Here is a 13073-nt window from a genome sequence, read left to right as displayed (position 1 = left end):
AGCCTATGGGAAAGCAGAGCTCTACTGCACAAGCAATTTTCCGTCCATGACATGGTATGTTTTCGAAGACAGGCGTGAGAAAAAGACTGGCAAGCCATCCATGTGGCTCTGATGCGATAGCACTCCTTAAGGAGAGAGAGAGAGAGAGAGAGAGAGAGAGAGAGAGAGAGAGAGAGAGAGAGAGAGAGAGAGAGAGAGAGAGAGAGAGAGAGAGAGAGAGAGAGAGAGAGAGAGAGAGAGAGAGAGAGAGAGAGAGAGAGAGAGAGAGAGAGAGAGAGGTGAGGGAACGTCGTTACTCCGTGGGACAGGCACGCTGCCAGGATCCCCGCTACGCTGGAGCATTGGGAGTGGCTTATCTTAAGGTGGAACATAATCGACCACCGAGACAAATATGAAAAATAAAGACTATACTGTATTATAACAATAGAATAACGGTTGTGGTTCATTGAAATATTTTAGACCAGCTCATTTTAAATAGCGATGTAACAAATACATTCACTAAACTTCGAATCCATCTATTATCCTATCGATGAAACCGTGTTTGAAGTAGTCTGTCCTGCATTTCTGTCAGTAGCACACGTGAATTTCCTTAAAATGTAAAAAGTGTTAAGGCTCGGTCAAGTTGGACGACCTTAAATAAGAGGGTGGGACGTGATTAAGCAGTGAGGACTACTCCCTCCCCACTGTGATGCAGCTAACCTGCGCTTCTCCTCCAGCTCGCTATATAAAGTAGAACTAGCAGCTCTGAAATCTCACAGCTTCAGTAGACAGCTCCGTGGTGCTGAAATCGCTCGTAAACACACCCGCAGCAGCAAGATCTCAGAGAAACTCACAGAAACATGCATGGAAACATGGACGGATTTTCCTGGAAACTTTTTGTACTTGCTTGTCTAATTGTACAGGGGTCTGCACAAGATTTCGGACAGACTCAGTTTATTTGTACGTCAGTGCCCAAGGATATGGACTTGTGCGCGGCTACGATGCAGAACAGCGGTCCGGCGGAGGACTTGAAGACGACAGTGATGCAACTGAGGGAGACGGTGCTTCAACAAAAGGAGACAATTATGAACCAAAAGGAGACAATCAGGGAACTAACGTCAAAGTTGAGCCGGTGCGAGAGCCAGAGCTTGCCCGAGGCTGGAGCAGCGGGCAGGCGGCCTGGGGCCAAGAACACGATGGGGGATGTTTCGCGGGGCCCCACGGACACGCTGGCTCAACTCGGACAGACTTTACAGACCTTAAAACAAAGGCTGGAGAATCTCGAGGTAGGCATATCTGGACTGGCAGTTTTAGCACATTCAATTCTATTCGAGCCCTTTATCCAAGTGTAGTTCACATTGTTGAAGTTGTAGTGTTTACTGTAAGCACAAATAGGCATCTGTTAAGCTACCTATAAGGTTGTTTCCACTCTGTCTATAATGCCATAGCCTCACAATGACCTACACCTGCCTTAGCTGCTAAAACAGGGACTAGATCCAACAGCGCGCGCGACTCCTGATGGGGTCAGACGCCCTCGCATCTTTGACCAATTTAGTCACTTTGATCCAACAACAAATTCCAGTAAGCCTCGCGATGAGATAAGCGCGGTTTACCCTCAAGGAACCCTGCTTTGTAGGTGCACCCATATAGATCTTCCTCTTTTAATAGCCCAACTCTCTTCCTCTAACCTTCCCTCACCCTATGTAACTGTCTGTTCCTTTTGTCCCGTAAACAGCAATACAGCCGAAACAACGGCTCGGTGCAAGCCAACAGTCTGAAGGACCTGCTCCAGAACAAGATCGATGACATGGAGAAGCAGGTCCTGTCCCGGGTCAACACGCTGGAAGAGACCAAACCGGGTCAGAAGAACGACACGGACCAGCGTAACCGAGTGGAGACCACGCTGACCACAATGCACCACCGAATAACGGATCTAGAGAAAGGTAAGTGAATTGAGAAAACCTGAAAAATATGAGCACACTTGGAAATCAAATCTGCAGGATTTCGTTTATATTTGCAATGCATGCCAGTAACAGTTTAGATGCTGAATATATTATCGGAATGGGAAGCCCATTCCTTAATATCTAATATGAGGGTCGTGTATTATGAAGGCTTAAAGTGATCAAATTCGCTTAATCGTTCTAGATAAAACAAACGCAGAACGTATAGGTTCCAAGCCAACACTGTTGGCAAAACAGTGCCGCAGCAATCACGGTGCGCGCGGAGACGGAGAGGGGGTGGGAGCTGCAATACTTTGCATAATCTCAGTCATTGTATTATTACAGCGACGGCATGCTCCGATAAGTCACCTGGGGGAGAGCAACTGAAAACGGACGCTTTACCCTGTTAGCAAGTCGTTGGTTTTGCAGCAGTCGCATAGCAGCGCTGTAACTTTAAAGGGTGCTGTTTAAATGCGCCCATGTCCAGCACTGCGCACAGACAAGCGCATTTTGGAACGTCGATCAAGGTTTAGAACAGTCCGTTACTGACCATGCCGGAGAACAAACCTTGTATAGTGTAGAGAGAGTGTGTAAGGGAAGTGTGTGTTTGTGTGTGTGTGTGCCAGCGAGCGCGCGTGACAGAGCGTGCGAAAGAGAAAGCGAGAAATATTCCCTCGGGTTTCTTCTATTCACGTGATCACTTACCGCAGAGAAGAGGGAAATACATCAATTTTCATCTACTGTGTGCCTATCATTTTTTCGCATACAAAACAAACTGACCACAATTTTGAGTTTGACTTTTCATATAGGCTACACCTGAAGCTCTTTGACTAATACCATACAGGTTGGGGTTCACCCTATCAATAAAACATGAGGGGAAACCATCCGAATAGTCTCTAAACAATAGCGCCGTTTTTCGTCCATCAGGAAAAGACAACAGACCACTGGACAAGTTTCAACTGACCTTCCCGTTGAGGACCAACTACATGTATGCCAAAGCCAAGAGAAGCCTGCCTGAGATGTACGCCTTCACCGTGTGTCTGTGGATTAAGTCCAACGCGTCTCCTGGGGTGGGCACACCTTTCTCTTACGCTGTCCCGGGACAGGCCAACGAACTGGTGCTGATAGAGTGGGGGAACAACCCGATGGAGATACTGATCAATGACAAGGTAATGAGCTCGCATAGATGTATGGATTACAATGCGCAACTGAAAATGTGGCCTAGTCAATAAAATCAGCCTACGGGTCGCTTTTGGTGTCGTAGCCTATTGACAAATGACCTGTGTAGCCTGTCAGAAAACATTTGGGTAAAGAGGAAAATGCAACGTTTAAGATAATGAAAGATTAGGCATCCTTGTTTGAGATTTTAAATGAACATCTTGACATTCTTGCAGGTGGCCAAGTTGCCTTTCATCATCAACGACGGGAAATGGCATCATATCTGCATTACCTGGACCACACGCGACGGGGTGTGGGAGGCTTTCCAGGACGGAGTGTTGAGGGGCAGCGGGGAGAACTTGGCTCCTTATCACCCCATCAAACCGCAGGGCGTGCTGGTCCTCGGCCAGGAGCAGGTGAGAACGGATTGCTGAAGGGCTACTATCAATCTTATCATTCCAAATCACAGTACCAGGCAGAAACAAGTTTTTATTATCAGTCAAGGAAATATTAAAATACTAGAAAGCGCCACTAGTACAGTGATCAAAGAAAGGAATATTCATGTAATGGGATTGTAAGGACATTGATGAGCTGGCCAATTAAGGTCGGCCCACCTAATAAGGCCCTCGAGCTACCCATTACAATGGAATACCACCACATTAGGTGAATAAATCCGATGGCGCTCATTGGATTGTCCTACACCGATATAACAAATGAGAAATATTTTGTATAAAAACCTATACGTGCGTGATAGCATAGGACATTAAGGGCTCTCGAAGGGAGCAGCGTCATTCGACATTGATTGTCCGTGAACATTCCCAAGTCCTCACTGCATCTCCAAATCCAACATAACAGACACCCCAACCCCCCAAAATCTCGTGCCAACAAATTAACCTTGAACGTGTGTCTTTGTTTTCGCAGGACACTCTGGGAGGTGGGTTCGACGCCACCCAAGCATTTGTTGGTGAGCTGGCAAATTTGAACATGTGGGATAGGAAGCTTTCTATCGGAGAGATCTACAACCTGGCAACCTGCAACAGCAAAGCGCAAACTGGCAATGTCTTCTCTTGGTCGGAGACCAACATAGAGATATTCGGTGGAGCTACTAAATGGACATTCGAGCCATGTCGTTCGCTCAACTGAACTGCATTTCGTCATGACAAAAAGGCCTGCGTGTATTTCTGAGCTTCTGTCGTTTTTGTCTTTGTTAAAGACAATTAGATATTTATTTAATGATAAGCTTAAACATGGGATTTCTATTCATGATTAGATATTTATGTGCAAAACAAAACATTTCCTTGGTCTTGAAAAAAAAAACATTCGTCTTTGGAAACCCCTGTTGGAAAGTGTTGGTATCTGTTTCTCTTTTTTCTTGGGAGTTTTGTTGCAAGCGCACTTGAGCTTTTTGATTCGCATATTTTGTCCAGGATCGGCAGCGGGGCAATCCAAGCCTTATGTTGGACATTTCACAACCCGCTGCGGAATTACACACCATTCTCACCCTCTGAGAGTGGGATATTACGCTGTCCGTCTAATTCTTGTCAGTATTTGACGCCGTGAAGTGATGATGTTTGACCTCTCGATAAATCAGCTCCGTCCCAAACCTCCCCTCTCTCCCGCCCCTCCGGAACTTGCACTGTGACTGACGAAGAAAGCCAGGGGAGGATGGTACGTTTTGAAGGACACTGCAAAGTCGGACTGTAAAAGTCATTCTTTTGTAATTGTCGTTTGCTTCAAGTGTTTCTGTAAGAATGTCGTTACTTGCCAACATGCTAAAGCCTGGGTGCCTTGGGCTGGTACAAGTATTCAGCACATACGTTTTAAGTTGCAAAATTCAGTCTTGTTTGGTTTATTTTGAAGGGGGATTTCTTGTTATTCAGATAAATGTTAATTAATTGCGGTTTGTTATCGGACATGACGTGTTTGGGCAGGTGTTTGTACTCTGTGTTAGGAATGTTACAGTGTCTGTATAGTAACGGCATGAATGACAAAATGCTGCAACAGCATCGTCGAAATCTGCTTTACTATCCTCTCGGGTCTGGGTTTTTTACTGTATTGTTATATGCTCCAAGCATGGCAAAACTGAGAGATGAAAATATCTAATTTTTCTAATAAAATTGTGATACTATCCTTAGTGCATTTTTGACAATGATTGCATGTAGTTGTGCAGAGAGAAAGAGTGAATAGATAGAATGAGATAGAATGAAAGAGACAGATCCAGAGGGGGAAATGAATGCTGCCCAAACATGATTACATCTTGTCAAATTGTAAAGAAAATACATTAGTGTTCGATTAGTGACAAAAGAAGAAAGTCAAAATGAAGGTCAGAAGGGTTTGGAAAAGAAATGAGAATCTGTGGTGTGTATGTTTGTCGTGTCGCCTTTCAGCTGACTGCAGAAGATAACGCACACACACACACATACGCTCGGTCGTGGGTGTGAGTGTGTGTGTGTCGTCTGCACTACCCAAAGCAAGGCTGTTAGAGGAGAGGAAAATGCCTAGTCATATCACACTTCCTGACAGGAGTTCAAGGCAAGGCAAGCTGGAAAACAAACCCAAAAGTTTTAAAAGAGCCCTCTACTCTCATTAGGATACATAAACTCCCTGTATCAGTTCGTTTATTCCATCTTCCAAGCGCAACAAGTGCCTCATAGCATTTCAAACACTAACACGAGTTGGCAGGACGCTATACTTGTGCTTTCACAGTTACTGCACCAAGCTTAGTCAGTTGCTATCATCTCTCACCCACACATCAGATGGTCCTCCATTTCTACATTATACTCTGCCTCTTACAGGGGCGCCTTAACACAGCACACAAGGCCACACAAGCCAGTCAGAGTCACCATGCTTCAGTGTATGCTGCTATCAGAGACCACAAACCCAACAACGATAGGAGACAAGGTGCCGTTCATTTCCCCAAAGACAGTTGAACTTTCTCTCACTTCCGTAATGTCGTGGGGTCCAGTTAGAAAGTACCCAGAAGGCCATGTGGTCAATGTCGTCGTGGGTCGGAACCCGGAGAGAAGCCTGGTTATTAGTGAGAGACGGGGAGGCACAGCTCCACTGACCCAGACACCCGTTCTCCCAGAGTGCAGTGCGCCGCTGGGAAAAAGGTCAAAAGCCTGGGTCGCAAAAATAACTAGACGGCAGCCCCTCTCTCGCTTTCAACCCATTTTCGGGAGGCCCAGATCGGCTCCACCCGGGGGAGATCGATGGGATGATTTAGGAGTCGGCTATAGTTCCAATTGCTGTTGGGGGTGTTCTATGAATAGCACGCAGGCCAGCATTCATGGGATTTATCCTGTGCGCCACACGACCCAAAACCGCTGCTGCAGCGTTCAATGAATGAGCGAGATCCTATCCAGATCATAAGAGCTACAGTGGTTAGCGATATGGAAGTGCCACGAAGCCTTCGAGGAAACCACGGGCTTTAAGCGGCCAACGGGAGGTTACGAGAGACGCGTCTATCAACACAAACACAAGTGCTCTTACAAACCAAACGGATTAAAGAGACAGAGGGGAGGGAGGGTTGAGGGGGGGGGGGTACGGGTGATCCAACAAAAGGCTTAACGTGCCTCTCTCTCTTGTTTGACGTCAGCCCAAAGCATCCATCAATGACAGCGCCGTCATAATCACTTGGGCTGCTTACTAAGCGCTCTAATGTGTCTGCTAGTGCAGCAGTGCTAAGCCCTGCTGTAATGCAGTGCGTAGCTGGGGACCATGAACACAGGGCCGAGTGGTGACTGTGTAGGGTGACAGCTGAGAGACAGCTTTCTCGCGGGGTTGGGGTTGGGGTTGGACTTACATACATGATGATTTCTCCTGTTCCCGTCAACGACCACAGTTTATTTGAATCTACTTTGGAATTGATGAGTGAATACCGTATACTCTAAAGATATATAAGGACCTTATGAACAAGGACAACGATTTTGGAGTGCAACTTCCTTTTCAAGGGGAATTTGCTGTCTGTTGTTTATATGTTAAAGTTACTGTACACGGTGTTCTGCCAGCCAAGCATCCTTTTCTAGGGCACCTCACCTGGTGTTATAAACAGCTGGTGTTCCTCCAGATAGAGGTTAACACAAGATGTTTCACTCAAAGGATGCCTTACACCCCGTGTGTAACCACTGTGTGGTATCTGTCGGTCTGTCAAGCGTTTTTGACTTAAGTGAGCTATATGAATGAACCACATCGTTTCTATGTGGTCTCCACACACGCACACGTTTACACGGCTCTCTGAATATTCAACGCCTACGTTATTTTTACTGTAAGCATTCACAGACTGAATAGGAATAGCCATTTTCTCCAAAACCTATTTCTGTTAGAAACAGTCTTCAAAGGAGGAATAATGTTTGTGAAAACCTGGGCTTTTTCCATCCTTGATAAAGGTACTTTGTGTATCTAGACACATGGAACTTGTTTACATTAGCATAGCATTGACATTTAATATAATATCCATCTCAAAAGCAACAGTCCCCTCCCAGACAATGTACTGTCAATGGCTTCTATACAATACAGTGCATCCCTCAATCGAATGAAGTCCCCAGAGAAAGAGAGAGAAAGAGAGAGCGAGGGAAGACACATGCGGCATCCAGACGTACATTTTTCAGAGGAGGAGTTCTCGGAGAGATGGAGTGGATGAAGAGATGACACTTCAGACACCTCATAAATTCCCCCCCCCCCACTGATGGGACAGGCAGGGAAAGAAAAGCGCTTCCCGTTGCAGTCATGCTTCTTGTTGATGGCTGCGCAAACTTGTAACAACAGCATCCACCATAATGAGGGCTGGGGCACACACACCAAGCTCAATTTAAAGGAAATCCCTCCTTTGGAAACAGGTTATTTTCCCCTCTCGGCCTCATGTATACTGCAAGGCAGTACTTACTATTCAAGGGTTCTCTCGCTTCTGTCTGAGCAACAAGCGGGGAAACAGTTTTCTCTCTTTCATCCTTCGGTATGGATCGCCAGGGCTGGGGAGAAGGAGGCTGGGGAGGAGGAGGGAGGCTGGGAGGAGGAGGGAGGCTGGGGAGGAGGCTGGGGAGGAGGAGGCTGGAGGATGAGGCTGGGGAGGAGGAGGCTGGAGGATGAGGCGGGGGAGGATGAGGGAGGCTGGGGAGAAGGAGGCTGGGGAGGAGGAGGGAGGCTGGGGAGCAGGAGGCTGGGGAGGAGGAGGCTGGAGGATGAGGCGGGGGAGGATGAGGGAGGCTGGGGAGAAGGAGGCTGGGGAGGAGGAGGGAGGCTGGGGAGCAGGAGGCTGGGGAGGAGGAGGCTGGAGGATGAGGCGGGGGAGGATGCTCAACCCTCAGCTGAGGCCTGAAAGTAGAGCATGGAGTTCAAGATAAGCATTGGGGAGTAAAAAAGTGATACACAGACGGAAGGGGGGATAGAAAGAAAGAAAAGGAAAGTTGTAAGGCTAAGAGAGTGGGAAAGAGGGTAGGAGAGAGACAAATCAAAGTGAGAGAGAGAGAGAAAGACAGTGTCAGTGTGCGGAAAAAAGAAACAGAGAAAGTGGAAAGAAAGCGAAGTAACCCTCTCCTTCTCCCTGGTCTCTCCCACGGTGGGTGCTCTTCCCAGGGGCAGCGGGGGGCGACGCTCCTGGCATTTAACGAGCAGTGGAGACTTCCAGGAGGGTGTGGGGGGTGTGTGTGTGTGGGGGGGGGGGGATAATGAGCCGGTCGGCTGGGGAAGCCAAGGTTCCATGTGCATCTGCAGCCCTTCTGCAGGCAGTGTGGCCCTGACGGAACAGCAGTGGGATCCTGCTACCCTTTCCTTCAATCCATTATCCTACCATGACCACAGAGATGGCTAGCCCAACCTTAGGTTTCCATGCACCAGCTCATTCAAAATTCTGCAGCTAGATTATTAACCAAAACTAAAAGGAGAGAACACATTAGTCCTGTCCTAGCTACTTTACACTGGCTCCCTGTTACCTTCAGAATTGACTTTAAGGTCCTTTTCCTCACATACAAAGCTCTACACGGACAAGGACCTAGCTACATTGCTAACTCCTTTATAAACTACACACCAGCTAGAACACTGCGATCATCAAATGCAGGCCTATTAGAGGTCACCAGAAGCAGTCATAAGAAGATTGGTGATTCGGCCTCTGTCAATTACGCCCCAAAACTATGGAACAAATTACCCATAAATATTAGGGAAGCAAACACTCTGGACATTTTAAAAGACAGCTTAAAACCTACCTTTTTACCGAAGCATTTAAGTAATTTTATCTCAAAAGGGTTTTCCTACTTTTTAAAGTTGTTTTCTCTCTTGAACAGAGATCTTATGGGGATTTTTATTTTTGTTTGAATTATTTATCACTTGTATTATTGTTTTTATTGATTTTATGTAAAGTACCTTGAGCTACAATTCTTGTATGAAATGTGCAATATAAATAAAGTCTTACTTACTTACTTACCAGATTGGTTGTAGGAGCTCTGCTTGGAATCAGACCTGACTTGGTCCAGAGCACAATCTGTAAAATGAGCTAATTTCTTTGGCACTTTAACTACATAAGCTAACTAAGAGCCAAGCCTCCTTAAGCCAAACATGATCTAACTACTGCAAATAGCCTTGTCTCACAGTCAGACAGCACTAACAGATTACAGAGCCAAAAGTCCACAGATGGAGGCTCGACACCTGTGGCTGCGGGACTCTCAGGTGTTTTCACACAGGTCCACCCAAGCAGTTCAGACCAGCTGTTATTGGCTGTATCCGACAACCAATGGGCCGCAGGGTCAGTCAGACAGCTGTGCCAAGCAGGGCAAAGCAGCGTAACGCAGGCCGGTTCAGCATAACCTCCTGGTCCCAGTACGCTACTTCCCATCTGCCCCTGAATCATTGATGAGAGCTCAAGCTAGCCTATCTTAGCCTATCCTAGCCTTGCACCTCTAGCACCCCCTATACCCCCTATCTGGAGAACCCATGAAATATGCACAGCTGACGCACATCAACAAGAAGTGAATGAAGAACCAGGAAGTAGGACAAAGGCCACAAGAAGTTAAAGAGAACGGGGGGAAAAAAAAGTTAGTGGTTGGTGGAGGCGGGTTAGGACGTGTGGTTCGTGACTCGAGGAGAGACCGGTCACCGGACTGGAAACAGCAAACAAACGCCTCCAAAGGTCACCGAGTGATGAGATGGAGATTGGGTCTGGCAGGGGAGAACGATGCGAAGAGCAAACAAGCGAAGCAACAAGTGTAACAGTGTGTTCGGCGCTAGGACGGCGCCCACGGAGGGAGACGCCGCACACGTCCACAGCACACTTCTCTCCTCGCTCTCTCTTTCCGTTGGGCTCCTTTTCCTCCTCTCGAAGAGTCTACTTTCTATTGCTCTTCCCCCTCCCACTAGCCTCGTCATCCTCCGTCTCTCGCTCTCTCAGTTCTCCTCCCTCCCTCCCCCCCCTCCCCCCCTCCCTCCCCCCCTCCCAGGGGAGCCAGTTACACACCAAGTCTCACAGAAACAGGTCATCCACCAGCAGAGACCAGTCATTTCCATAACATGAAAAAGCTGACATCGAACTGCTGCAATTGACTGCAACCCTTGTGAGAGAAGAAGACGAGAGAAGGGGGGAGGGAGGGAGGAGCGGGGGGGCGGGGGGGGGGGGGGGGCACTGCCACACGGTGGACATCATTGGATAACGGACATGCAACCCTGCGTCCGATAGGCTCCAGGGCCAGGTGGGAGGGGCACGTACGTCGTTTCTGAGATCTGTCACTGAGGGTGACAAACCGGAGGGCTGAAACAGTACAGGGTGTGCCCTGAGTGATGTGTCCTCCCTAGGGTGCCATAAGAGAAAGCTGTCACACTTTCAAGGACTCGACGTGAGTTGTACTTGACGCGACCTTGGCCGGGTAGGCAGCCTACAGAGGGTACCTCCTCGATTGGCTCCCTCTTGAGTGATCACAGTCCTAATGGTGGGGCTCGTCTGAGGCCGGGACACAGGGAGGACGAGGGAGGGAGGACGAGCATGTACAGTATGGTACAGTACAGCCTAGAGAGGGGACATCCGAGAAGGTGAGAGAGACAGAGAGAGAGAGAGAGAGAGAGAGAGAGAGAGAGAGAGAGAGAGAGAGAGAGCGAGAGAGAGAATAGGGACGATTAAGAAGAGGGGGAGGTGGAGCGGGCGCAGTGGGACTGCTTGATGACAGTGGAGGGGAATAGAAGAGACTGCTGCTAGGCACATGCATATTCCATCACCAGGCTGCCGATCACAAGGAATGCCGATGCTTTCGCCCTTGTTTTCTCTCTCCCCTCCCTCCGATTTCTTTCACCCTTTCTCTCTCTCTCTCTCTCTCTCTCTCTCTCTCTCTCTCTCTCTCTCTCTCTCTCTCTCTCTGTCTCTCTCTTTCTCAGAGAGCTGCAATAGCAACAGCAGCATGAATAATTGAAGGCGCCCGAGTCGGGATTGAGAATGTTCTGTTGCAGAATGTCTGCCGGTTGCGGCAGCGATGGTTTTTTTCCACTCAAGCTGAAAAAAAAAGCACACAGCAAGTGCCCCATATTCAACAGTGTGGAGGCGAAGAGGAACCCCCCTGAGGATACACACACACACACACACGTACAGTTTGCATAATCAAGCTCAAACTCACACAGAGACACAAGTACAGTGCAGGTTCCGGTTCCCAAGCACATACAATACACGGACACGTATGGACATACACACATACATACACTCAGAGCAGATACACACATACATAGATAGATACATTCACACACGCAAGCACAAACACTCATCCTGGGAGGCATGTCTTGGAGGCTGCAGCTTGCAGTACTGTCCTGGACTAACCCCAACTAATCACCCGCACATGCAGTCAGATTACCCACGGTACTCACCAACAAGGTGAGTCAGATGGCTGAGTGGTTAGGGAATTGGGCTAGTAATCCGAAGGTTGCCAGTTCGATTCCCGGTCATGCCAACTGACGTTGTGTCCTTGGGCAAGGCACTTCACCCTACTTGCCTCGGGGGAATGTCCCTGTACTACTGTAAGTCGCTCTGGATAAGAGCGTCTGCTAAATGACTAAATGTAATGTAAATGTAACAAGGCTGCGTTTACCTGTGGGCACCATCCACACAGGCAAGTGATGACACACAGCTGTGGCCTTAATGGTGTTATCACGGCAAAAGAAAATGTTTGGTGTGCATGCCTGTGAACTGAATACTGAGTACACAGCTGGATTTGTCGTCGTTTTAAACTGAGAAAGGATTTGGAAATAAAGGAACCTCGAAGTAGACTTCTAAATTGGAAATAAATGAATAAGGAACAACAACAGCTGTGTAATTGTCCAGCCCACGGCTCGGAATCCAACTCCTGGAGAAAGACATGAGGATGTGAGTGTTTCATTGTAGGGTGGAAAAGGGAGTAGGGAGAGAGACAGAGAAAGAGAGAAGGGAATAGAGGTGAGAGAAGGAAGAGAGAGAGGAGAAAATGAGAGAGAGAGAGAGAGAGAGAGGAGAAAATGAGAGAGAGAGATAGAGAGAGAGGAGAGAGAGAGAGAGGAGAGAGAGAGAGAGAGAAATAGAGAGAGAGAGAGAGAGAGAGAGAGAGAGGAGAGAGGCAGAGGACATGCAGTACCATACACCCACAGGGTGTTGTAGGTCTGCAGGAGCCCGGGCCCTCGTATGCGTGTATATGCGTGTGCCTGGATGTGTGTGTATGTGCATGCCTGTGTGTGTGTGTTTGTATGTGAGTGTGTGTGTGTGCGTGCGCATGCCTGTGTGTGTGTATGTGAGTGTGTGTATGTGAGTGTGTATGAGAGTGTGTGTGGTATGTGAGTGTGTGTGTGCGCATGCCTGTGTGTGTATGTGAGTGTGTGTGTACATGAGTGTATGTGTGCGCATGCCTGTGTGTGTACGTGGGTGTGTGTGTGTGCGCATGCCTTTGTGTGAGTGTGTGTGTGTGCCGCTCCTTAATTGGCCCAAATCTGCCATTCAGGCGGCTGGGTCATCCTCTCCTCCCTCTGGCCTCCTACTGTAGCAGATATAGGGAGGTGTGACAG

General features: G+C 48.0%; 2 protein-coding genes across 2 annotated transcripts in view; one reads left to right on the top strand and one right to left on the bottom strand.

Annotated features, from left to right (window-relative positions):
* Window positions 1–765: 765 nt before the first annotated feature.
* LOC136965046 (neuronal pentraxin-1-like) lies at window positions 766–4488 on the top strand. Its single transcript, XM_067259030.1, has 5 exons — window positions 766–1265; window positions 1715–1922; window positions 2847–3088; window positions 3314–3493; window positions 3999–4488. Exons 1-5 carry the CDS (start codon window positions 840–842, stop codon window positions 4218–4220), a joined length of 1278 nt encoding a protein of 425 aa, XP_067115131.1. The 5' UTR covers window positions 766–839; the 3' UTR covers window positions 4221–4488.
* A 1378-nt stretch (window positions 4489–5866) lies between these two features.
* LOC136965660 (endonuclease V-like) overlaps window positions 5867–13073 on the bottom strand; it is a 14740-nt gene continuing 7533 nt past the window's right edge. Inside the window, 2 exon segments of the mRNA XM_067259845.1 lie at window positions 5867–5878; window positions 6054–6179. Of these exon segments, the coding sequence (XP_067115946.1) occupies window positions 5867–5878; window positions 6054–6179 (138 nt within the window).

Source organism: Osmerus mordax, chromosome 21 (assembly GCF_038355195.1).
Source record: "Osmerus mordax isolate fOsmMor3 chromosome 21, fOsmMor3.pri, whole genome shotgun sequence".
Classification (NCBI taxonomy): Eukaryota; Metazoa; Chordata; class Actinopteri; order Osmeriformes; family Osmeridae; genus Osmerus; species Osmerus mordax.
Note: the sequence above shows the minus strand (reverse complement) of the source record. Positions and strands in the feature narration are given on the sequence as shown.

Bases quoted from the DNA above. Each gene is read 5' to 3' on its own strand.
- LOC136965046 (XM_067259030.1), top strand. From the start codon at position 840: ATGCATGGAAACATGGACGGATTTTCCTGGAAACTTTTTGTACTTGCT. The intron at 1,266-1,714 runs GTAGGCATATCT...TCCCGTAAACAG, and splicing joins AAAGGCTGGAGAATCTCGAG to CAATACAGCCGAAACAACGG. The intron at 3,089-3,313 runs GTAATGAGCTCG...ACATTCTTGCAG, and splicing joins AGATACTGATCAATGACAAG to GTGGCCAAGTTGCCTTTCAT.